Source organism: Amblyraja radiata, chromosome 2, assembly GCF_010909765.2.
Source record: "Amblyraja radiata isolate CabotCenter1 chromosome 2, sAmbRad1.1.pri, whole genome shotgun sequence".
Classification (NCBI taxonomy): Eukaryota; Metazoa; Chordata; class Chondrichthyes; order Rajiformes; family Rajidae; genus Amblyraja; species Amblyraja radiata.
This window is the reverse complement of record NC_045957.1, coordinates 144,441,363-144,468,600: the sequence shown is the minus strand read 5'-3', so window position 1 is coordinate 144,468,600 and position 27,238 is coordinate 144,441,363. Positions and strand designations below refer to the sequence as shown.

Sequence of the window (27,238 nt, the reverse complement as noted above, 5' to 3'; positions counted from 1 at the left end):
TAATAGCTTTTGCGACGGGGTCTTCCAGCGATTTTTCGTTAATAATTAACTAGGCTGAACATTTTCGATTGGAACAGCTTAGAGAAAATCGCGTTTTAAACCCGCCCCCTCTAAACGGCGCCAAAATCGCGCACACCCGCAACGGAAGATTTTCAAGGACGCTTCAGGTAGGCTTTGCAACATACCTACTATATGTACACCATATGTACACCAGCCACTATATGTACACCAAATTAATGTTTATCTGATGGGATAAAATGCAGACTTGATTTTTTTAATCTCAAAATTTTGTAACATTTGCTAAACTATTGGTGCAATGAAGATAGTCACAAAAAGCTGAAATAACTCAGCGACAGCATCTGTGGGGAAAAAACGGAACAGGGGGCGTTTCTGGGTCGAGACCCCGGAAATAGCAGCAAGAGGTCGGTGTTCTGGCTGAGCATAGACACGAATAAGCTGGAGTACCTCAGCGGGACAGACAGCATCAAAGATCCTATAGCGGAGCATCTCTGGAGAACAAGGAACAGGTGACGTTTGTGGTCGAGACCCTTCTTCAGACTGAGAGTCGGGGGCGGGGACGACAGCTCCTCGCTGAGCATTGCGGGATATATAGTTCGGATGCGTAACTACATCCCCCAACGAGCTCGGCGTTGAAACTACATCCCCCAACGAGCTCGGCGGCAGGTGTTGGCTGGCTGGTTGTCCGGCGGTGCGGGGGTCGGCGCGCTGCCCTGGGTTCGTATCAGGTTCCATTCCATTCCGTTATTGTCTCGCGCCCTCCCCTCCCCTCCCGCGCAGCTCGAGCCTGGTCAACGGCCCCGGCCCCGGCCCCACAACCCGCGGCCGACTACAGCCCGCGGCCTGGCGAGGAAAAGACACCTCGACACGACCAGGGAGAACAAGGAGAGTCACTCGGTGTCAATTGGGTGCCATCCCGGGCTCTGGCAGTTTGTGCAGGGGCTTTGACGGTTTGTTCACGGCGCGCGGATCTCCGGCATCATCTTCACTCTGGTTTGAGGCTCTGGCAGCCTGTGTTGTTATTATTGCTGTTTCTGCTTTGTGACAGGGTGTAGCTGCAATTCAGTAACATGCACTGCTGGGTCTATTGCAGACTTAATAATGACAACTGTTTCCCATTGCAGTTTTAGTGTCTGACACCGTGTTCAAGTTCAAGTGAGTTTATTGTCATGTGTCCCTGATCATTGATCCCTGAGGCCAGTTCATTGGCTATATTTAAGAGGGAGTTAGATGTGGCCCTTGTTGCTAAAGGGATCAGGGGGTATGGAGAGAAGGCAGGTACAGGATACTGAGTTGGATGATCAGCCATGATCATATTGAATGGCGGTGCAGGCTCGAAGGGCCGAATGGCCTACTCCTGCACCTATTTTCTATGTTTCTATAGGACAATGAAATTCTTGCTTTGCTTCAGCACAACAGAACATAGTAGGCATTGGCTACAAAAACAGATCAGTGTGTACATATACCATTATAGAGTGTCCATATACCATTATCATTCCTAATATCATATATCATTGCTATTCATATATCATTGCTTCATATATCATAGCTATTCATATATCATTGCTTCATATATCATTGCTACTCCACGCTGTCAGAAGTTTGCGCGTCTTGCCAGTTATTACAATCCCGGGCTGGTTGTGATGTTTTCATGGTGAACAACATTGTGATAGAATCAGAGTCCAGTGCCTGGGGATGTTATGTTATATTGTAGTGTATTGTATTTTTTGTGCTCTGGCTTTGTCATTCGCATGGGATGTGAAAGCAGACCTTCAGTGGATAACAAAAACTTGTGGATATCGTTCATGATCTCTCCTACGTCTAGACATCAACATAAGGTGTTATCATTCCTAAATCACAGCTCTGTAAACTTTCAACATAGCGTGATGGCAATGGTCAGAAAGGATCTGGCTAAAATTCTCCTGTCTCTAATCTTCATTCTAATAATATCTGTAAATTGAAGGCTTCTGAAATTCCATAGGCCCAACTCAAAGTGGTGACAATTTGTTGCTGCTCGTCTTTTAGCATTTGAGGTGTGCCATTTGCTTTGCCTGAAGTTGTTGAGACTGGGACAATTTCCATGCATTGAGCCTCATTCAGAGCTCATGCTTGCTGCAGTTCCATATAATTCTGTTCTGTCCAAATGAGAGAGATGGATTCATGGTCCTTTTCTGGCTAAACCTCAGGCCAAAGTCTCACTAAACATGTATGGCACAGGAGAGGTTCCTGGGCTCTATTTCCTAACAACAGACACCCAACCGCATGAGTGTAGATATGTGTATGGATCAGCAAATAACAAGGTATGAGTCGTTCCTGTTTTGTGGGCGATATTGTACCATAAGAATGGACATGGCATTCTTGAAGGATAATTGGAAGCTTTAATGCAACATAAACAGATAGACATAAGATTGACATAATATCTTCCTAGGAATGCACTCCCTTAGGGGCAGATTCGTATTAATCTATTTAAGTATATTGGGGATTGAACTTGCTGATCTTCAGAAATAAGAATATTATCAGTGAGCCAACCTGGTCCTTGGCTATAATTTTCTGAGGTATGTTACCCTTAGCATTCATTACAGAATTCCATTTACATTTTAATATTCTAATTGCCTGACAATGGTTAAACATGAAAAAAATATAGAGCAATGGATGGATCCTAGAATGCATGTCCACTGTTTCCTGAGGGTATTGGACAGGTTCTCTTTAATAGTTGCGGTATCAAACACTGGAGCATAGAGGTCATGTTAGAATTATTACATCGGCTAGATTATATGAAGGATGTGATTGCAATTGAAACTTGGGAATGCTGCCAGTTTGAATAATTATAGTGAGCAGAAGGCACTGGCTAGGTTGAGTTTGATTTCTTTGGATCAAATAAAAATCTGGATAATTTGAGGTATGTATGGTGAAAAGGGTGATATTTGTCCTTGCATTGAGAGAACAGAAAGGGAGCGTAACTTCAAATAGCCCTTGCTTTCCCTCTCTATCCTCTCACCCTTCCCAGTTCTCCCACCAATCTTACTATCTCAGACTACATTCTATTTTTGTCCCGCCCACTCCCCTGCCATCATTCTGAAGAAGGGTCTCGACCCGAAACGTCACCTATTCCTTCTCTCCAGACATGCTGCCTGTCCCGCTGAGTTACTCCAGCATTTTGTGTCTATCATCGAGGATAACTTCATGTTGATAGAAGGATCAGAGTGGGTTGAGAATTCTAGTCTTCATTTGATAGGGGTATGGATCTCACTGCCTGCAAAGTTAGTTGGAGCAGTAGTAATTCTTGTATTCAATTTAAAATGAATGAGCATTTTCTGGGAGAGTCATGAATTAGGGCATATTGCCACAAAATAAAATGCTGATCGTTTAAAACTGAGGAGCATAGAAACTTCTCTCAGGGGGTAGTGAATTTCTGGAATTCTCTGCCCCAAGGGTGGTGAAGACAAGACCATTAGATATGTTTAAGATGGAGATAGATAATTCCTTGACCTTTCAAAATACAGGGTTTTGAGGAACTGGCACAGAAGGGCACTGAATCAGCCATGATTGTATTGATTGGCAAGGCAGCCTTGAAGGGCCGGGTGACCTACTTGTGGTTCTTTTTTTTGTGTTATTGTTTTAATCTAAGGCTATGGGCTAAGAACTGGGTTAACTTTAAAGTCTGTATTTGGTTGGCAGAGCTGAGTTTCATTGTTATAAATTTCTATGATCTAATTGTGTGAATAAACTCTGCGTTGTTACAGTATTGAAGGTAGCAAATTTTGTTTTTAACTTGTACATATAGATTAGAATGATGCAGCAGGGAAACATGCTCCTCATCCCAACTTGTCCAGGCCGACCAAGATGCACCATCTGCACCCTCTTAATGGCATCTTTCCTTTGGCAGTCTGGCCAAAACTAATCACAATACTTCAAGTGTGGTCTCACCAACATCTTGTACAACTGTAACATAACGTCTCATGTCCATAAGCAATTCCTTGACAGACGAAAGCCTCCTTCACCACCAATTCACATCGGACACCATTTTCAGAGAACTGTGTCCTTGTACCCCTAAGTCCCTCTGCTCTTCAACTCTCCCCAGGGCCCATCCATTAACTGTAAAGGTCCTACTTTGGTTTGACATCCCAAAATTCAATACCTTGCATTTATCTAAATTAAACTCCATTAGCTATACCATCTGCTTTAGTATCATCTACAAACCTACTAATCATGCATTGTACATACTCAGCCAAATCACTGATATAGATGGCAAACATCAATGGGCCCAGCACTAATTGCTGAGGCACACCAGTAGTTATAAGCCTCAAGTCCAATAAACAACCTGCCATCCACTGCATCCTACCATTAAGCCACTCCTACATCCAGCTAGTTAGCTCCCCCTGGATCCCATGTGCTCTAACCTTCCAGAGCTGCCTACCATTAAAAATCTTGCCTGGATAGAGTGGATGTGATGATCCCAGTAGTGGGATAGTCTAGGACCAGAGATCATTGCCTCAGTATTAAAAGGAAGGATATGAGGAGAATTTTCTTTAGTCAGTGGGGGGTGAATCTATGCAATTCAGTGCCACAGAAGGCTGTGGAGTTCGTCAATTGATAATTTTAAGGCAGAAATACATAGATTCTTGATTAGTACAGGTATTGGGTTTGGGGGAGAAGGCAGGTGTATGGGGTTAAGAGGGAAACTTAGATCAACCATGATTGAATGACAGAGGAGACTTGATGGGCTGAATGGCCTAATTCTGCTCCTATCACTTATGAAGTTCACATACACCATGTTTATGGCCTTCACCTCGTCAACCATCCTTGTTATTTCTTTAAAAAACTCAAATTAAATCATGAGACATGATCTCCTTCACACAAAACTATCCCTAATTAATCTATCTTTCCAATGCATTAATCCCTTCCAGTAACTCTCCTACATAGATGTTAGGCTTGTTGGCCGATAGATCCCAGTTTTTTCCTCATGTCTAATGATGATTCATATATCTCAGGCAGGATTCGTAGAGTTATACAGGAACGAGGCCCTTCAGCCCAACTCGTCCATGCCGACCAAGATGCCCCATCTAAGCTAATTGCATTTGCCTGTTTGGCCCGTATCCATTTTGCAACAACTTCTTATCTAGGAAGCATATTCATTGAGGAACTTGCCCATCACATGCGGCTCCACAGAGAGAGGACCACTTTGGATTCTGAGGGACCTATTCTGTCTCTAGTTGCTCCTTACCTCTTTATATATTGATAAAATCTCTCTTGATTCTTAACATTATCTGTCAGAGCTTTCTTATGTCCTCCCTTTTTGCCTTCATTTTCTCAGACAAATTCTGTGGAATATTTGGTGGTAGTTATGTTCATGTAATAAAATTGCAGCTGCATTTTTGTTGTTTTGTTGAAGAATGGATCTGCAACGGATTAAAAAATTATCTGTCTAACAAAGACAGTATTTGATATTTGGAACTGGAACTATTTCACACCTTGCAGTTTGATGTTGATTTCCTGCAGCTGGTACATTTCTGCTTTCTCTGAAAGAAGTACATCTTTTAAAAAAAAGTGGGGCATTCCTCACAGCCTCTGAGCGTCTGTGCTGTTACAATCTCTCGCTCTGCTTCTGCACTTCAACTAATTTATAACTTTCTGCCTTTTTGACTATTATTTAAAAAATCAATTGTTCACAGAATATTTAGTTTTATTCAGCAACCCTCTTGTCTTGAGTATTCCTATTAGCAGCTTCACACGTAAGCTAAAGAAAACTGGAGAAAACTTGGGAAATGTATACATACAAATGTTATATCAGTCTTGAGGAAAGGGCTCGACTGAAAATGTTGAATGCTCAATTTCCTCCAAAGGTGTTGGCTGACCCAGCAACTCAAAAGATTGAGTTTATTTGGAATAAAGTTCACTATCATGTCAGTTATGTAGGATGAAAAAGTAAATAGATCTCACGTTTTCTTAATGTATTTGCAAATGATGTGACTTCACGTTGTGAAACATTGCCATACTGTGCATATTCTAGGAACACAACCACCAGACCTCCCATCCCTCCCGATAACAACCACCTGTAATATGCATCTACAACTCTGAACAGACTGGGAAGAAAGAAGCAAAGTATAAGAACACTCCAGCCACTAAACAATAAGAACATGCAACCATCAAGCATACACGTTTTTTTAAATTGCTTGATGAGAGACCTAAGTAATGGGCACAGCACAACGAGATTAACAGATTAGGAAGGAAAACAATTGTCATTGTTTCTTGATTTTTGGACTTGAGCTTTAAAAGCCAGAATATTGTAGGAAAGTATTAAAGAATGAATGTAAGAGAAGGCGGAGTGAGGTTTCTTAATTTGGACCCAATAAGCATGCGGGAAGAAAGCATACATCATGGCACATTCAAGAATGTAGCAAAATAGAAGATCAGTGACATGCATTTCAAACTAGTAATAAAGCCACTTTTGCTTTAAGTAATTGAAGATTTTGTTTTTTAATGCAAGTTGAATCCCCAGCATCAGAAGCCTCCAGAAATTAGCAGAAATCTGAAGTGAATGTGAAGTACATTTTGTCCAATGTCTTATGCACCATCATCGGTGGCTAATTAAAGAAGTGAGGACAGTGTCCAAATAAAAGGGCTGTGTTGACTAAATAAATGTACTGTGGTCATTAACTGATTAACTTGGCTGATGAAAGAAACATAGCTAGATTAACAAGGAAAGCACAGAGCTTGCAAAAGGATGTGGAAATTTAGGAAGTTGACTGATGGAATATATTGTGTTATCTAAACATTTTGGGTTTGGGAAGGAAAATTAAAAAAATATAAATTAGCATTTAAATTGGGTGTTATTACAATTTTTTTCAGCAAAAGGAATTTCACGGTTTAAGTGCATTTAACTCTCGGGGATGGCATGCAAGTACAACAAATCATTACGATGCCTATTGGAATACATAGTACGTAGCACAGGAACAGACCCTTCGGCCCACAATGTCCATACTGAATATGATGCCAAGTTAAACTAATCTCTACCTGCACGTGATTCATATCCCTTCATTTCCTGCATGTCCATGTGCCTATCCAAAAGCCTCTTAAATGCATTTCAAGTCAAGAGTCAAGAGAGTGTATTGTCATGTGTCCCAGATAAGACAATTAAATTCTTGCTTGCTGCAGCGCAACAGAATATTGTTGGCATAAATACAGAACACATCAGTGTGTCTATATATCATAGACCATGTATATGTATATATATATATATATATATATATATACATATACATATACATATATATACACATAAATAAACAGATAAAGTGCAATAGGCTGTTCAGAGTTTGTTTGAAGTTGTGTTTAATAGGCTGATGGCTGTGGGGAAGTAGCTGTTCCTGAATCTGGATGTTGCAGATTTCAGGCTCCTGTACCTTCTACCTGATGGCAGCGGAGAGATGAGTGTGTGGCCAGGATGGTGTGGGTCCTTGATGATGCTGGCAGCCTTTTTGAGGCAGCGACTGTGATAGATTCCCTCGATGGTAGGGAGGTCAGAGCCGGTGATGGCCAGGGCAGTGTTTACAACTTTTTGCAGCCTTTTCCGCTCCTGGACGCTCAAGTTGCCGAACCAAGCCACGATGCAACCGGTCAGCATGCTCTCTACTGTGCACTTGTGGAGGTTCGAGAGAGTCATCCTTAACATACCAACTCTCCGTAATCTTCTCAGGAAGTAGATCTGCTGCTGTACTTTCTTTATAATTGCATCAGTATGCTGGGACCAGGAGAGATCTTTGGAAATATGCACGCCCAGTAATTTGAAGTTCTTGACCCTTTCCACCATCGACCCGTTGATATAAACAGGATTGTGGGTCCCTATCCTACCCCTTCCAAAGTCCACAATTAGTTCCTTGGTTTTGCTGGTGTTGAGGGCCAGGTTATTTTGCTGGCACCATTTGGTCAATCGGTCGATCTCACTTCTATACTCTGACTTGTCCCCATCAGTGATACGTCATCGGCGAACTTGATGATGGAGTTCGAACTATGTCCGGCTACGCAGCCATGAGTATAGAGTGAGTACAGCAGGGGGCTGAGCACGCAGCCTTGAGGTGCTCCTGTGCTGATTGTTATCGTGGATGACACATTTCCACCAATACGGATAGACTGTGGTCTGTGAATGAGGAAGTCGAAGATCTAATTGCAGAGGGATGCGTAGAGACCCAGATCTGAGAGCTTGGTAACCAGCTTGGAGGGGATGATGGTATTAAATACCGAGCTGTAGTCAATGAATAACAGCATGACATATGAGTTTTTGTGGTCCAGAGCGGAGTGGAGAGCCAGTGAGATCGCATCCACCATTGATCTGTTGTGGCGGTAAGCAAACTGCAGTGGGTCCAGGTTTTTGTCGATGTAGGAGTTGATATGTGCCATGATCAACATCTCAAAGCACTTCATCACCACAGACGTTAGTGCCACTGGTCGATAGTCATTGAGGCACGTCACCTTGCTCTTCTTGGGCACCGGTATTATTGATGCCCTTTTAAAGCAGGTGGGAACCTCAGAAGTGAGAGATTGAAAATGTCCGTAAAGACTCCAGCCAGTTGGTTCGCACAGGTTTTTAAAACACGACCTGGTATACCATCAGGTCCGACGCTTTCCGAGGGTTCACGAATCTGAAGGATCTTCTGACGTCGGCCCCTGTGACTGACCAAAAAACCATCACGGCGAATGGGGGCTCGGGAAGGCACATCAGTGTTCTCCCTATCATTTGTCATATCTTATCTTCCATTATCCCTGGCAGTGCGTTCCAGACACTCACCATTATCTGTGTTAAAAAAAAAAGCTTGTCCATGCATCTGCTTTAAACTTTGCCCCTCTCACCTTAAACCTATGCCCTCTAGTCTTTTGATATTTCCTTCTAGGGGAAAAAAGGTTCTGACTGCCTATCCTATCTATGTCTCTCATAATGTTACATCCTTCTATCAGGTCTCCCCTCAGCCTTCAACACTCCAGAGAAAACTATTCAAGTGTGTCCAACCTCCGCATAACTAGAGTGATACAGTGTGGAAACAGGCCCTTAAGCCCAATTTGCCCACACCAGCCAAAATGTCCCAGCTACATTAGTCCCGCCTGCCTGCGTTTGGTCCATATCCCTCCAAACCTGTCCTATCCATGTACCTGTCTCACAGGTTTGTAAACGTTGGGATCGTCCCTGCCTCGACTACCTCCTCTGGCAGTGTGTTCCATACACCCACCACCCTTTGTGTGAAAAAGTTACTCCTCAGTCCTCAATTTAATCTTTTCTCCTTCACCTTACACCTATGTCCTCTGGTCCTTGATTCCCTACTCTGGGAAAGAGACTCCGTGCATCTTACCCAATCTATTCTTCTCATGATTTTAAACACCTCTGTAAGATCCCCCCCTCATCCTCCTGCACTGCCAGGAATAGAGTCGCAGCCTACTCAACCTCTCCCTATAGCTCAGACCCTCAAGTCCTGGCAACATCCTCATAAATCTTCTCTGTACCCTTTCCAGCTTGACAACTTATTTCCTATAACATGGTGCCCAGAACTTAACGCAATACTCTAAATGGGGTCTCATCAACGTCTTATACTTTTGGTGCCTAGTCAACTTGACATTTGTCAAAAGCACCTTATCATTGTGAGATATGCAAGAATTAAAAGATCAAATGAAAGGGCATAAACTAAACTAAAAATGCAGGAATGGGTAAAATATAATTTGACATAAACAAATTTTCTGCATTTTATTCCAAAGGTCTTAAACAATCTTGCAGTAGACATCGTGAACATGGAAGAAACTGATAGAGAAGCTGTATCGACAGCTGCACAGCGTGTGGCTGGAATGCTTCAACGACCAGATCAACTGGACAAAGTGGAGCAGTATCGCAGAAGAGAAGCTCGGAAGAAGGCCTCTGTGGAAGCCAGGCTAAAGGTACCCTCCATAATGTTTAGGACAAAGAGCCATCTATTTATTTATTTGCCTCTGTACTCCACAATTTGAGATTTGTAATAGAAAAAAATCACGTGGTTAAAGTGCATCTTGTCAGATTTTATTAAAGGGTATTTTTATACATTTCTGTATCACCATGTAGAAATTACAGCTGTGTTTATACATACAGAGAAGAAATACTCATTGAGGACCTTACCCATCTCCCGTGGTGACCGGTTGACCGCTTTGTTTCCTTGAGGGTCCCTCTCTAGTTACCCTTTCCACCTCTCCCTTATGTATTTGTAAAATCTCTTGAGATCGTCCTTAATGCTATTTGCCAGAGCTATCTCCTGGCCCCTTTATGCCCTTCTGATTTCATTTTTTACTTTGCTCGCTAGTTCCTGAAACTCCTCCAGGGATGTATACTTGATCCCAGCTACCTATACCTGTCCCATGCATCCTTCTTATTCGTGACCAATGCCTCAATTTCTCTCGTCAGCCAAGCTTCCTTACGTTTTCCTGCCTTGCCCTTCACTCTAATAGGAACATGCATATCCTGAATTTTTTCATGAACGTAATTAAATCTTCAATATACCAGGATGATTTTTCAGTTTGAGATCTATATCTTTATCTAAGTCTACTTCATTGAGCCTTAATGCACCCAAGGTCCTGAACCTTCTTATCCCTAAATTGCATGTAGTATTTCATGGTAACAGATCATTTTTGCTAATACATATCAAATTTGACTTTGCAGATAAACAGGTTAGATTTGCCTATCGTTTTAATCTTCAGAGTATATTTGTTCAAAATTTAAAATTTGCACAGAAATATGGCTCATCATATGTTTACCTACAGTTTCCAAAATATGTTAGTGTACCTACCACATCAGTGTGGGATCATGTCATTTATCACTAACTGGGCTAATTAGTGGGCTAGAGTCATAGAGTGATACAGTGTGGAAACAGGCCCTTCGGCCCAACTTGCCCAAACTGGCCACCATGTCTCAGCTCCACTAGTCCCACCTGCCAGCACTTAATCCATATCCCTCCAAACATGTCCTATCAATGTACATGTCTAACTGTTTCTTGAATGTTGCGATAGTCCCAGCCTCAACTACCTTCTCTGGCAGCTTGTTCCTTACACGCTTTGTGTGGAAAAAGTTACCCCTCAGATTTGTATTAAATCTTTTCCCTTTCACCTTGAACCTATGTCCTCTGGTCCTTAATTCTCCTACTCTGGGCAAGATATTTTGTGCATCTACCCGATCTATTCCTCTCATAATTTTATACACCTCTATAAGATCACCCCTCATCCTCCTCGCCTTAAGGAATAGAAACCCAGCTTACTCAAGCTCTCCCTACAGCTCAGACCCTCTAGTCCTGGCAACATCCACGTAAATCTTCTCTGTACCCTTTCTATCTTGACAACATCTTTCCTATAACATGGTTCCCAGAACTGAACACAATACCTTAAATGTGGTCTCACCAACGTCTTATACAACTGCACCATGACCTCCCAACCTCTATGCTCAATACTCTGACTGATGAAGGCCAATGTGCCAAAAGCCTTTTTGACTACCTTATTTACCTGTGACTCGACCTTCAAGGAACCATGCACCTGCACTCCAAGATCGCTCTGCTCTACAACTAACCAGAGGCCTACCATTTACTGTGTAGGTCCTGCCCTTGTTAGACATCCCAAAATGCAACTTCTCACATTGCTCTGCATTAAATTCCATGAACCATTCCTCCGCCCATCTGGCCAATCGATCCAGATCCTGCTGCAATCGTTCACAACCATCTTCACTATCTGCAAAACCACTAACTTTTGTATCATCAGCAAACTTGCTAATCTTGCCCTGTATGTTCTCATCCAAATCATTGATGTAGATGACAAACAGTAATGGGCCCAGCACCGAACCCTGAGGCACACCACTAGTCTCAGGCTTCCAGTACGAGAAGCAACCCTCTGCTTCCTTCCATGAAACCAATTTGCTATCCATTCAGCTATCTCTCATTGGATCGCTTGTCTTTTTTGTTTTTGTTTTCACTTTTAATTTCAGGTTTTTGTGTACCTTTTGTTGTGACTGTTGTGTTGTGACTGTCGGCAGATCAAATTCCCTCCGGAGATGAATAAAGTTTTATCATATCGTATCCCATGCGATCTGACCTTCCAGAGCAGCCTACCATACGGAACCTTGTCGAATGCCTTACTGAAATCCATGTATACAACATCTGCAGCTCTGCCCTCATCGACCTTTTTGGTCACGTCTTCAAAAAACGCAATCAGATTTGTGAGACATGACCTCCCATGTACAAAACCATGCAGACTATCCCTAATCAGCCTTTGCCCATTCAAATGCCTGTATAACCTTTCCCTCAGAATACTCTCTAGTAACTTTCCAACTAAAGATGTTCGGCTCACCGACCTATAGTTCCCAGCATTTTCCCTGCAGCCCTTCTTGAATAGAGGAACAACATTTGCCACCCTCCAATCTTCCGGCACCTCTCCTGTATTTCGAGATAGGATTTTTTTTCCAAGAGGTTCTTGAATTAGTTTGTTTCTACCATGCATTCATGTACATTTTTCTATTTAACTGTATTTCAGGCAGCTATTCAATCCCAGTTGGATGGAGTACGGACTGGGCTCAGTCAGCTTCACAATGCTTTGAATGATGTTAAGGATATCCAACATTCCTTGGCAGATGTCAGTAAGGACTGGAGACAAAGCATTAATACAATAGAGAACCTTAAGGATGTGAAAGATGCTGTGGTTCAGCATAGCCAGCTGGCAGCTGCGGTTGAAAACCTGAAAAACATTTTTTCAGGTAATTTCAGACTTTTGGATCGTTACTAAATAATGGTTCTTAAATAACAGTTTAAAGTGAAGGGGCAGATAGGGTTGAGGAATGGGTCATTGAAGTGGCAGTGGATTTGAAATAGTTTTGAGGAGAAGTCACCTAAGCATGTAATTTTGACATCGACTATACTTGATGACATTCTGCTGTTGTTAAAATGTTTAGAATAACATTGTTGGGGGCCAGTGTGTACCTACAGATTTAGTCCCCGCAGCCATTTGCAAACACCAATAGAAATCAATATAATGAAAATCAATTTTTGTGACATTGGTAAAGACACGGACAATCATTGAATCATTTAAAGAAAAGCTTTTTGGCACTGCAAACTAAAAGCGCAGCAATTATTTTTCCATATTTTTTTGTATTGCTTTGTGTTATTTGAGATAAATCAAAGATGTACTTTAAAGTGTATTAATCTTGCACTATAAATTCTGTACTGAACGAATATCTAAAGTCCATCAAGCCGTTGAAATTTAGAGCCTGCCTTCCAACTGGAAAAAAATAATGTATATACTGGTTTTGTTCTGCATGCAATAATACATTGCAGAATTATTTAGCATAAAATAAGCTATTCGGCCCATCTTTTTCAAAGAGCTATCCAAATACTTGTTCTTAATATTTTCCAATGTAAATCCTTGGTTCCGTTCAATCAATTATTATTTAATTTGCTTCCATTAGGTTTCATTGAATCAACTAATTTAAAATTGTATCGATTTCCTACATAAAAATATACCGCATCCAGTCCTTTCCATTGTGACTCTGCACCTTGAGTGTAGGAGCTTTGCCTATCTCATCAAAACATTTCTAAAAAAGCAGCAATAGTGGACCTTTTGGTTCTTCAAGAAAGCTCCTCCATTCAACATGATCATGGCTGATTTTCTGTTTTTACACAACATTTACCTATCTCATGACTTTTGCTTCCAGAAACGATCTAATTCATTAATCTATTTTGTGACTTGGACTCTGCTGTGGTAGAAAGTAGAAAACCACCTAAAGAAATGTGAAGAAATGTTCAATTTTATTTAGATCTCTGCTCATTCTTCTAAACTTATAAATATAGGCCTAGTCAAGTAATTCTCTTCTCATACAACATTGCTTCCATCCCAGGACTTAGTGATGAACTTCTAACTTCTAATGTGGGATTTTATCCAATTTAAATATACTGCATTCACTATTTTCTCTTACTTAATCTACCAGTTATATCCTCCAAAAAACACTCCTGTAGATATGACAAGCATCACTTTCCTTTAAAAAAAATTGCAATGCTGGAGAAACTCAGTGGTCGACAGTATCTCTGGAAAAAATGGATAGTTGACGTTTCAGGTTGAGTTCCTTCTTTGGTCTGAAGAAGGGTCCTGACCTGAAACGTCACCTATGCATGTTCTCCAGATGTATTGTCTGACCTATTGAGCTACTCCAGCACGTTGTGACTTTTTGTAGACCAGCATCTGTAGTTCTTGTGTTTATGATTTTTCTTCCATAAAATCCATCTTGGCTATCTAATCCAATATATTTTTTACTAATTGTACCGTTTCACACCATTTTTAATAGATTAGCATTTTCCTCTCAATAGATAGAGGCTAACTGCTCTAGTTCCTTGTTTTCTCTCCCCTTCTTTAAATAATGGCATTACATTTTGTCACCCTGCAATTTGCAGTAATTGTTTATTAGTCCATAAATTTTTGGAAGATGACAAATGATGCATCCAGTTATCCTATATCCTCTGATATTCAGATTATTATGATCTGGGGAGTCAGTGGCTTCGAGGCGTTTGATCTCTCCATGACTCATTTTTCATTAATACTAACTTTCTTCCTACCTTCTTTTAGACATTAGTTCCATAGCATTTCTGGGAAGTTATTTGTGCCCTCTTCTGAAAAAACAGAACCAAAGTACTTATAACCATATAACTCCTGTATAACTACTTGTTTAATATTCCTGGCATTTCTTTATTCCACATTATTAATTAAACTGTTTCTGACTTGAAGGGACCTACATTTATCTTCAATAATCTTTTTGTTTTTAATATCATACAAAATCTCAATGTATAAGGAGTTCATTTTTGTCTGTTGCATCCTTGTCAGTTTAAGAATTTTGCTTTAAATGTCTCTACTTCAATTCTGAGCATGAGAAAAATGAATTTTGAACTCTTTTAACTGTTGTGGTCACACATTTTCTAAACTATTTGGAAATTATGATCTTGATTAGAATATGCTTTTCAACATTTATATTATTAGTCAGCTAATTTGTTGCTCATCTAGTGATTATAAAGCAGCTAACATTACTTGTCTGGTTTTCAGTTCCAGAGATTGTACAGGAGGCCTATGAACTAATTGAACGAGGAGAACTACTCTTAGCCCACCGAAAGCTAATGGACCTAGAATGCTCTCGTGATGATTTAATGTATGAGCAATATCGCATGGATAGCAAGAACACTCATGATATGAAACTAATTCAAGCCTATTTTACTGAGGTACAGAATCTCTCTGAGCAAATGGGTAAACAGATTTGGATGCTGGTGCAAAGATCCTCAGTAACAGTCCGCAGTGATCCAGCTCAGCTTGTCTCAATGATTCGGATCATTGAGAGAGAAGAAAAAATTGATAAGCGAATGCTTGATCGCCAGAAGCAGACTGGGTTCATTCCCCCTGGCAGACCAAAAAAGTGGAAAAACAAATTGTTTGCAGTTTTAGAACAGACTGTTGCTAATCGGATTGAAGCCAGTCAGTCTGATACACGGGAGCTCGATAAAATGTGGCTTGTGCGCCACCTGGAGCTCACACGCAAATATGTTCTTGAGGACTTGCTGGTCATGAAGAACTTGATGGCACAGTGTTTCCCCCCTCACTACAACATTTTCAAAAAGTTTCAGAATTTGTATCACCAGGCACTAGTGGCACGTGTGGAAGAACTTGCCACTGAGGATCTGGAGGCCAATGAAATTGTTTCACTTCTAACATGGGTTCTAAATACTTATCAGAGGTGAGAATTTGATATATCAGTGCAAGACATCAAAATAATAGATGTTTACAATGCAGTAAGAGGTCGTTCAGCTCATCGTGTCTATACTGGCCAAAGGAGATGGTCCATTTGGACATCTTTTTACCTTCTCTTAATCCATAGTCTTGTAGGTTACACTGCCTCAGGAGCACATTCTGGTATCATTTAAATGGCTTGCAGGTTTCAACTCCACCACACCTCTGGCAACTAATTCCAGACCATTTCCCTGCCCACCTCCCAACTAGTCTTTGCAATTTTAAACAAGATGTCTTCCTTAATTTCCATCTATTGATCTACCAATTGCCTTTAAATCTGTGTTCCCTGTTATTGATCTCTACTAAAGGGATTGGGTCCCCTCGCTGTAGGTCTTGCAGTATTATACACTTCGACTGAATCTCTTCTTGAACATTGCATAGGAATAGCTTTTCCCTTATAATTTATGATAGTACGCCATGTTTCCATTCTGTCTCACTTCGTCAGGGAGTCAGCAAGTTGTAGAAATGGGTCGCTAAGAGATGGGTGCAAAAGAGAAAAAAATAGAGATATTCTTATTGGACCAGAAATATATAATGTATCAAAAATGTTATTCACTGATTAAAGCTGCTGAATGAGGCAAATATTGACATAAAACCAGAAAATGCAAACACATTGTTTCATAGTAGAGAACAGATATTTTAAACTTTATGGAACAAATCAAAGATTGGGGAAAGACCACATACAGTGCCCTTCATAATATTTGGGACAAAGACCCATCATTTATTTATTTGCCTCTGTCCTCCACAATTTGAGATTTGTAATAGAAAAAATCACATGTGGTTAAATTGCACATTGTCAGATTTTAATAAAGGCCATTTTTATACATTTTGCTTTCAGCATGTAGAAATTACAGCAGTAAGAAATTACATAGTCCTCCCATTCCTGACCAGCCTAGTTCAAATATATGTTCTGTTTCTGGATTCTTCCATGGGATAGCAGTAAATTAATAAACGCTCTAATTATGTGGATATTGCAATTAGATCACAATGTTTGAGTAATTACATAGTCCAAGCATCTTGTGTTCATAATTCACTAAACCTATTTTTAAAGAGCAGTTTAGCCTTCCAGAACTCGTATAACAATAATTTGTGGGAAGCACATTGGTGTATTGCAGATTCAATCTAAATTTGTACAATCACTGTTGAATTTTAGTGGCCATAGCTCGTTGAATTTTACTGTTTGTTTTTTTTTTACCCTTGGTTTTGGTTGCTGTTTAAATCCAGTAGTAGATTTTGATGAATTTTCTGTTTAGTGAGGATATGATGGGACACCCAGATCTTGCTCCAGAAGTGGACGTGAAGACCCTGGAACCCTTGCTTTCAAATGATGTTGCCAACATGCTTCTCAGCAAATACATGACAACCCTCACTGTAAGTATACGACTTGTAAAGAGAGAAGTGAAATAATGATTTCAAACAGTTTCCATATTTTGCTGTGTAGTCAAATGTCTGGATGCAGGAACAAATGCACAATTTGACCTTTTTGTAAATTTAACAAAGGCACTAAAGAGAAATGTTTGGACCAAATTTAACCAACAACCAATCCAATGTCCAATCAAGCCCAATGACATAGAACTTTTTATTTTTTAAATAAATCTTCATCTTTAGCATTGCAAAGTAGTTTTTAGTTTAATTTAGAGATACGGTGTGTAAACAGGCCCTTCAACCCACCGAGTCTGCACAGACCAGTGATCCTCATACACATCCTACACATTAGGGACAATTTACAACCTTTTACCAAAGCCAATTAACCTGCAAACCTGTATGCCTTTGGAATGCGAAGGAAAACCGGAGCACCGGTGAAAACAGGGTCACTCGTTGCCCTAAGGTTTTGTAATTGGTTATTAAATATCTGTGATAAGAGACAAATTTAAGTTTGATATATTGATTGATTGAAAACATTATGTCCTGGGTAACTAGAAGATGCATGGATAAAATCCAGTTGAGGTAGATTTTGGTTTTAATGAATTGCATTTTTTACTTGAATCTTTTTAAACAGGCCGACTCATCACTAAATTTTTCTTCATCCTTTATGTAATAATACATTGATGCCAAGATAGTCTAAAAATTCCCCAGATAATTTTGGATTTAAATCAATAGGGTACTTAGAAAATCACACCATGATTAAATTAGACAGAATCAACACTGTTATATAATTACACAAAGATGGGGAGTGGGATGAGGGAGGCACGAGGATTGTGCTAAAGATAGGGGAGGGAGTGCCCAGGTTTCCAGCCAGATTGGGGGCTGGGGCTCAAAATAGGTGGAAGTCAGGAATGGCATAGGTTGGTGATGGTGTCAGATGGATGAAAGGCAAGGAGCAAATTTAATGTCACAGGGATTCCAAATCGGAGAAGATATAGTTGTGACAAAGGTTCCAGGGGAAATTTAGATCACATTCTTCTGCAGTGCTTCCCAAGGAGCATTTACCTTTGGTGCAGGTTTAATTTGTCAAGTACATGCAGTTACATTATCATGCTGAATTTTTCTGAAGTTCTCCTACTGATCTTATTCTCCTCTTTTGTTTATGCTACATTTGAGATAATGAGATTTACTTACAGCTATTTACAAAAAATTAGGAACTAAAAAACAAACTGGCCTGTTGTGTCTTTTGTTTTCATTGATCAGTTTTTAGCTCAGTAAAAATATTTAGTGTGTAACTTAATTTGAGGTTTTACAATCCCAGTTAGGAATGGTGTTTTAATTTTCAAGCCTTGAAAGATGCCGAATACTTTTTGTTGGTCATGGTCATCTCCCACTCTGAATCTTATTTCTTAATAAGCATTTGCTACATGGGGTTTTATTGGCTTGTCAAGAGATGCAGCAATGTAATGAGAATTTTCATTTTGAATGGGCATTATTTTATAGTCCAATATTATTGGATGGCTACGCAAAGCACTTGAAACTGATAAGAAGGATTGGAAAAAAGAACAAGAGCCAGAAGCAGATCAGGATGGATACCATCAAACAACATTGCCAGCTATTGTTTTTCAGGTACATAAAAAATCCTCATTTATGCTTTTTTCAAATATACAGAGCACTTAAAAAAAAATAAAAAATTAACAACTTTAAGTGTTTAAACTGCAACTAATAATAATGGCTGAAGATAGGGATTGGATAATTAGAACCTAGGAAAATATGACTATTTGCTTGGAGGCTTGTATATCGACTACAGGGGGCTTTGGATCATCATTAATTGAATATATAGAAGGCTGCAATCATTGCAATTTGGAATCAAGGAATATGGAAGTTGGGAAGCCAGGAAGTGGTTATGATATTAGCCTAATCTTGTTGAATAGTAGATGGTGCACGAGGGGACATATAGCCTACCCCCACTTCTATTTCTTGTGCTCTCAGTTCCTAATGCTGTCTACTGAACTGGTAACATTTATTACCTGGGTTAGCCTGTTCCTAACTTTTTTCAGGCTATTTTTTCAAAACCTGCATGCCAATTTGGAAACAGAATAGCACATCTCCATATCTGCAATTCAACTTATAGAATGAACCTGAACCATATCACTCTTCATTGTTGTCATTTTCCTATTGTGCAGTTCACAAATGCACCAGAATCATAGAGACATAATGATACAGCACAGAAAAAGGCCCAAATTGCCCATGATACCAAGATGCCCCATCTAAGTTAAACCTCCTTTGCGCACGTTTGGCCCATATCCGTGGTCCTCAAAATTTTGTACACCTGTATCGGGTCTCCAATAAGCATCCTCTGCTCCAAGGAAACAACCCCCATTTCTCCTTGTTCCTGAAATGTTCCATCCCTACTTGTTCCTGAAATGTTCCATCCCAGGCAACATTCTGGAGGATCAGATCTGCATCTTGTCCAGTCTATCTGATGTCCAGCATTTCCAAGTTATTAAAACATAAAAAAAATACCCAGGACAGGAAAGCATAAATGAATAGATGTATATAGTCCTGTTAGGCAGACTCCTGGTTACACTGGCCAGCAATTTCTGCATATTGGTATATGGCTGTTTGGCTGGAGTTTTGGGAATGTATATGAATGATAGGCTTTGATATGTGTAATATCTTTTGTTTCAGATGTTTGAACAAAATCTACAGGTAGCTGCTCAGATCAGTGATGATCTGAAACTTAAAGTGCTGACGTTGTGCCTTCAGCAAATGAACTCTTTCTTGAGTAGGTGAGTGTGTTGCTATCGGAGAGCACAAGTGGATTAATAGAAACTTTAAGAGACTTTAAGAATGACTGAAGCAGGTTATAGTTTTGGTTCTGGTATTCAGCAAATACTTGTAATCATCAGTTTGTGTCATTGTCAATCTTGGCTCCCAAATATTACTCTGCTCAAGCACGGAAAGAGAATAGCACGCAATGCCTTGGTGGGTTCGATCAGTGTTTCTTGCCATTTAGGTCGGTCCCAATATATCTGCTTGAATGATTTATTGAATTCCCAGAGGTATCTAGTTAAAATAATCCTTTTCTAATGCCTGGTACAGTGTAGATTTACCAGATTTTGTTGCGATGTAACATCTTTCAAAGACTCCTGATAGCTAGCTCTGTTCTCAGTCACTCAAATCAGTATGCATCCAGTTTTATTGAAGTATTTTATAACATTTTGATTTTATTAGAGTGCATGAATGTGTGTGCATAGCCAATTCCTTTTGACCAGTTCACTTTCAAGGTTACCTAATTGTGCCAGTATTGCTGGTGTTGGTTAGAATATATTTGAGAATAGCATAGTGTGCATCTCAATGAATGTAACCAATGGCCTCCTGCACTTAATTCTGACCAAAATTAGAGGGCTAATGCTTCCAAACACTTCCAGAAATGTTTGTAAATCACTATTCAGGCTTTCATCCAAGTAGCATGCCATCAGTTTGCATTAAACTGGAGGGAAGAGGAAAAATGCAATGTGAATATAATGGGGGTTTTTTTTAACAAGTGATTACTGTTGTAGCAGCTGTTTAGAGTGATATGTTGAGATACATTGTAGATTGTTTAAATATTGCCTGGATAATCATCCATCTTTCAAACTGGAGATTGGGGAAACACAAACATTTAAAATTTTATCAAGATTACTTTTAAAGAATAATTTTTCAAGATAGTTTTCCTACAGTAGCTACTAAAGACAAGTGCTTTTGAAATAAGAGGTGACAGTACTGGGGACAGTTATCTTTTATAGAAACAATAGTTGAGATGTGTCTGAATTATATAAATGCAAATTTGCCTGAATACCGAAATAATAGACTTCCCTTATTGCCAGGTACAAGGAAGAAGTTACGCTATATAAAGATGACCATCTCAAGGATCGTCAGCATCCTCAGTTCTACATTCAATACATGGTCGCAGTTGTTAACAACTGCCAAACTTTCAAGTAAATCCAGTTTTACTACTTTGCTAAGTATTTGGCAATAAATATTTTCTGTTAATTGCTCGGCTGTTGTTCAACATTCTTCTTCTTATCGAGTCCACACGCAAGATTAGAAGTTGTTCAGCCAGAGCTGAACACACTTCTCGACATCTGCATACAATGGCGTCTGTCTTGTTGCTTCTTGTGCGCGGTGGTGGAAAGATTGGTGGAAACAGGGCCGCGACGTGAATCCTCTTTCCTTGACCCCCTCAACATTATTTATTTAATATTGCTTGGTGAATAATACAATGGTGCTGTAATATTTATATTTAAGCTATACTAAAGAGGTCCTCAGATGTTTAACTAACAATACTGCCTTTCCTCAGAATGTGGTGCTTCTGGGAGTTTGTACAGAAGTATTATGGAATACTTATTTTTTTGCAGTGCTATTAATGATGGGCTTGTTTGTAGATCTTCAAATAATTTATTTACATTTTAACAATTACAATAATCAGATCTTACCAACAAGAATGAATGAACCAGACCAACTTATGAATTGAATTGAATTGAAATATAGCATTGTTTATGATGCTGTGTTTGGGGATGGGAAGGGGAAAAGACTGACAATGTCTATTATGTAGCAACATGTAAATGTCTGAGTCAAGGATCCTAAACATTTTTGAGATCTACGTTAGTTAATGTAATCACTTAAGTTAATTTTGTATATTGCAGAGAATCTCTCAACAGTTTGAAGAGGAAATATACAAAGTTTGAGGAAGAGATGAAAGAAGACCATTATGCTAATCAACCAACAATAGAGGGAACTCTGGATATTATCGCCAAAGATGGATGTGTTTATCTGCTTGATGAAGTATTTCTTGATTTGGAGGTTGGTGTAAACAAAGTATCTTTTCAGTTGGAAACAGTGTTATGTGAATTTTGACAATAATCAAAACCAAACTAAAAGTAAATTACCAACTATAGGATGAGATTGATTGCATTCTGAAATTGTGTACTGTTAAAATGCAAACTTTCTATTTCAGCCTCATCTTCAAGAACTGATGACCAGAAAATGGCTGGCTGGATCTAATGCTGTGGATATCATTTGTGTTACCATAGAGGATTATTTCAATGACTTTGCTAAAATTAAAAGACCACACAGCAAGGTAAAACATTATTTTATAGCTTAGAATAGCGTTTCTTTTCACACATGCGCTGAAAAGGTAACTTTTCCAAAGAACTTATGTTCTCACCAGTCATCTATATTAATTAGTTAACTTTCATCACTTTAGAACAAGTGATGAAAGTTATACCTCAAGAAGGTATAGGAGGCTGTGAAGAAGGCACAGGAGCCTGAAAACTGTGATGACAAGGTTCAGAAGCAGCTTCTTCCCGACATGGGTTTTATAGACCACTATGTTTACATATCTATTGTGCTGCTGCAAGTAAGAATTTAATTGTTCTGTTTTGGGACATATGACAATAAAACACTTTTGACTCTCTCCTCTTAACAGATTGCAGAACACAGTTGTATATTATGTGAAAGCCAGTAAATATAATAATTAGTAATATTCCAATTGTCTGCAGTGGAATTCTACAATTACCATTTAAAAACAAAACTATATTAAGCAAAGCCTGTTTTTTGAGACTGGTTTCCTTGGGTTTTCAGTTTGTAAAAAATGCATCTTCAGGGAACAGTAAAAGTAGTTTTAGAAGTGGAACACATTTCTGACAGAATTTTAATGGGATAGATTTTAGCTTAAGCAAAATTTAATTCATTTATTTGTAGAGTATTTGGAAGATGTTTTTTAATGGGGAATGTTTCTAAATCTTAACTAATATGTTGCAAGTTAAGTACAGAAAAAAAACTTTCATTTGTATAGACTGAATTACTTTTGTTCAACTTTTGATAAATTTTCTTTTGAGGTATTCATAACAGCAAAAACATTTTTTGAATAGGACATAACAATTGAAGCTCATAGAAGAGTTGTGGTGGAGTATATCAGAACTATGATGCAAAGAAGGATCACGTTCAGAGGTTTGGATGAACGTAGAGAAGGGGCTGAGAGAGTCTTAAAAGATGCAGAGCAGTTTCGGTTCTTGTTTAAGAAACTTTCAGCAGTAAGTGTTTTGTTTTCCTTACAATTTCAGTGATGTTTCTAAATATTATAAGCTCTACGAGTTAATTATTCAGGTGGTAAGTTTAATAATTTTAATTACTTGTCTTTTTCCTGTTTCCAATTAAATGAGAATGAACTGTTCAAGGGCTATTTCACAATCCTATTGGGGCTACATATTGAGAATTAAGATGATATCCACATGAATTATTTTCATTGATTTAACTCACCATAGATCATATAGAGAGGACCGTCCCTGTTCCTGATGAAAAGATTGGCAGAGTCCAGTGATCACTTGTCATGATCATAAATAAAGAAAATCTTAACTTGACCCTTGACAGATGTGGTTTCACCAAGGAACTTCACAAATGCAATGTGACGACCTCATTTTGGTCAAGTCCTCTCAGAAGAATCCTTCCTTCAGTTAATAATTTTAAAATTATTCCTTCAGTTCAGTTAAGAATTTTAAGTGCTTCTGTATTTTAAAAACAAAACAAAAAAAATTCTGTTTTCATTTTGTAAAATGTTTATAACTTATTTTTCTTTCTAGTTTGCTATTTGTGAGAATTCGCCAATATAATTACCTGCCAACATGTAGCTGGAACATGTTGGTTGCTGTGGGCAAGTTGGGCTGAAGGGCCTGTTTCCACACTGTATCACTCTGTGACTTGACGTTGTCCCTGTGGAGATTTGAATAAAATTGTCGTAAAATATGAGTACATGCAATTACAAAACAATATTTTAAGTTTGTATAGAACATATTCAATTGTCCCCTACCTTTCCATGCAGGGTTTTACAGAAGACACTGATTTGCTGTGTGACGCCATACCTGCTCTAGCTGAAGTCTTGAAGCTCACTGATCCATCTTTATTATGCCTTGAGGTCTCTACATTAGTTAATAAATTTCCTGACTTCAGGTGAGTTTTTTTCTAAGTGTCAAATTGTCCTGAGGAATAAGTTCTGAAGCATTTCATATGGAACAGCAGCTTGGGACTACCATGCATTAAACTTGGAGGCTATTGCTCTCGTGTTGATGAATCTTGTAAGATGTTTTACTCTTGGAGCCATAGTTTGACAGAATCACATAGTCAAAATATGAGTGATAAGATAAAATCATCACTAGGATTCCCTGAAAAGTAATGTGAGCTTTCATTTTGTAGAAAGGAAGAAATCATTTTTTTTTTTTTTCCAAATACCACTTAAAATTGAACCACATACTATCCATTGGTGCAACAGTATTGAAAGTAGTCAAAGTCAGTGAGTGTGATCTGCTGAAACTCCAGAATACTCATGATTTGATTAGATTAAGCCAGTCAATTTTTCCTTGGTGACTACAATGGTGGAGGTTTCCTTGAAGCAGATGGGGACAGTAGACTGTTGATGTAAGGGATTGAAGATATCGGTGAAGAGTGTGGCCAGTGGATTACCGCATGATTTCGGAACTAGTCCAGGGACTCCATCCAGGCTGGCTAGTGTCCGAAGGTTTAGCTTTGAAAGCAGATTTGACTTCTGCCACCAAGACATTTGATGACGTAGCAGTGGTCAAGAGTGTTAACACCATGCTGATGGTATTTGAGGTGTACATTTCTGAAGTTGGCTTGTTTGAAGTGACTGGCAACGATAATAATAATAATAATGGATGGGATTTATATAGCGCCTTTCTAATACTCAAGGCGCTTTACATCGCATTATTCATTCACTCCTCAGTCACACTCGGTGGTGGTAAGCTACTTCTGTAGCCACAGCTGCCCTGGGGCAGACTGATGAACAGGGTATCATGGTTTGCTCTCTTGAGAGTTGATGACAGAGTATCATTTATCCATTGTCACCTTGGCATTGGCTTAGTGTGGTATGTGGACCACCGACAAGATGGTAGAGGTGAATTCTCTCAGAAGATAAAAGGGACGGTATTTTATAAACTGGTATTCCAGATCCATAGAGCAGAATTGAGCTGAGACCGTCAGTGCACCACAAAACATTGAACAAAATAGTTGGCGCTGCCTCCTTTACCTTTGCTATGACAAACGGAGAAACCCTTAGGTTGCATAGTGTGGTCAGGTAAGTTGGGGATGAGCCATGTTTCAATGAAAGAAAAAGCACAGCAGTCCCTAGTTTTCCTTTAAAACAGCTACCTTGCTGTAATCTCTTCAAGCTTGCTCTCGAGTGATTGCATAAAAGCAAAATGTCCAACGTTCAAAGTATTTATGCAATAATACTGGAAAAAATTATCGGCATACTGACATTTTATAATCTAAATTTCAATGAATAGTTTTAATTTACATTCTCATGTCCCCAATTTTTTGAGGAAAATGTCAGGTGTGTTTGATGCTGTAGTTGGATTATCCAGCTTGTGAAATTAGAGCCAGACAACTTCCATTAAATATGAGCATAGGGATTTATGTACCAAAATGGACTGATGGCATAGAATGGAGACTGCCATGGCTATAAGTACAGGTTTATTTGTACCCAGCTATTTGGTTGCACTTCACATGAGGATCACCCTCTACCTAGGTTCATGGCTTCCTGGGAGATTATGCAGTATATTATTTATTAAAATACTTGTAATGCGGATGTTTTTCTTCTTGCTAATTTTGGGCAGTGCACATTCAAATAATGTAATATAGAACAACCATATTTTCTAATGAACTTTTTATAATTTTGAAAATGTTCTGTTACTCCACAGGGAAGAACACATCACGGCCCTCCTGGCAATGAGGGGAGATGCCAGCAGAGAAATGAAACAGACGGTCATCGAAACTTTGTGCCAAAACCAAGCTCATCCTGGTCCCAATTTGAAACCAATCTTCAAAGATATTTCAGCACAAAATTTAACATTGTCAAAACTAGTGAAGTGAAATATTCCTATTTGGAAGATAATGTGTACAGTAGACCTTGCTAGAGGTGCATTTGGGGCACATCTGGAAAGTTATGGAAAGTTGTACTGTAGGCGTGAATATACTTGGAATAATTTTTATTTAAAATAATCAGTGCAAGTTTCTGAGACTATAAATTGTAAAACAAATGGACTCTACTCGCCAAAAAGATGCGTGTTCAGCAGAGAGATTCAGTTCCAAGCTTTTTTGTCAGCTGAGCATCGTTTAACCCTGCAATGTGGACCTCCATAGAGTATAGATGTAGCTTTACTACTTTGGCATCTGGAGACTACTTTGGGCCCCACAAGTAGGGCTGCACTGCTTTTAGTGGGCTTGTTAATGGTGCAGTAAGAAATATAACTGTTATACTGACGTGCAACTTTATACATATTTTTGCCTTTGTCAGCATTTTTGAGAACATAATTAATGACACATTTTGGAAGATAGAATGAGGAATGTATTTTTTATGTATGCATGTTTGTACAGGACTTCAGATGCATATCAACAAGCAAAATGGATAATTTTGATTCTGATTGAAACGGTCTTCTGTAAAATGAGTTTGCAAGTGTACATCTAACATAAACTCAACAATAGTTTAATGGTGGACATTTCAAACAGTGTTTATAGTGCTTGCACTTTGAAAAAATTAATTCACATCTGAATAAAGGGTAGTGTCACAAGCACTGCCATAATATGCCACAAGTTTTTTGTTTTTGTGCATCTTTTGGGCAATTAAATATTTTTAACAAAGTAACTAACACAGATGGATGTTAAAATATATGGGTAGACGCTAGAGAGATCCTATTCTGTGAAAAGTTAGTTGTGACTATTTGTGGATTTTGGAGAGCAAGACATCTTTTATATCATCCTTTATTTTCCTCGACTATAAAGGGATTGTATTTTGATTTGCAATTTGAACAGAGTTGAAAAACAAACATTTTTTTAAAATTCCATTATTTGTATTCCAAATTGAAAATTCAAATTAAAGATTATGTCTGTGTACACACTTCTCACTGGGAATTCTTTTTTAATATAATTTATTTATTTATTTAAAACGGGGACCGTGCATATTAATAAACATTTACATGTAATTATGCAA

At 39.0% G+C, this 27,238-nt stretch overlaps 1 protein-coding gene and 1 long non-coding RNA gene across 3 annotated transcripts; one reads left to right on the top strand and one right to left on the bottom strand.

The window, feature by feature from the left end:
• The first annotated feature begins 609 nt into the window (after window positions 1–609).
• Window positions 610–27,141, top strand: exoc3 (exocyst complex component 3). 2 transcript variants are annotated; one of them, XM_033016752.1, is made up of 13 exons: window positions 610–735; window positions 9,760–9,936; window positions 12,541–12,760; window positions 15,091–15,772; window positions 17,079–17,196; window positions 18,694–18,819; window positions 19,882–19,982; window positions 21,063–21,173; window positions 21,882–22,038; window positions 22,193–22,315; window positions 23,109–23,270; window positions 24,056–24,183; window positions 25,950–27,086. In XM_033016752.1, the coding sequence occupies exons 2-13, from the start codon at window positions 9,793–9,795 to the stop codon at window positions 26,119–26,121; spliced, it is 2,244 nt and encodes a 747-aa protein (XP_032872643.1). In that variant the 5' UTR covers window positions 610–735; window positions 9,760–9,792; the 3' UTR covers window positions 26,122–27,086. The 2 variants fall into 2 exon arrangements, with proteins under 2 accessions (XP_032872643.1, XP_032872651.1); XM_033016760.1 differs by lacking the exon at window positions 610–735 and adding an exon at window positions 764–968 and having other exon boundaries at window positions 25,950–27,141.
• Window positions 11,155–16,043, bottom strand: LOC116970017. The gene is made up of 3 exons (XR_004410988.1): window positions 16,033–16,043; window positions 14,763–14,767; window positions 11,155–11,335 (listed from the first exon to the last, which is right to left on the bottom strand). It is a non-coding gene; the product is annotated as an uncharacterized LOC116970017 (long non-coding RNA).
• Window positions 27,142–27,238: the final 97 nt, after the last annotated feature.

Coding starts and splice junctions, on each gene's coding strand:
- exoc3 (XM_033016760.1), top strand. CDS start 9,793: ATGGAAGAAACTGATAGAGAAGCTGTATCGACAGCTGCACAGCGTGTG. Junction 12,761..15,090: donor CCTGAAAAACATTTTTTCAG/GTAATTTCAGAC, acceptor TCTGGTTTTCAG/TTCCAGAGATTGTACAGGAG. Junction 23,271..24,055: donor TGTTTAAGAAACTTTCAGCA/GTAAGTGTTTTG, acceptor CTTTCCATGCAG/GGTTTTACAGAAGACACTGA.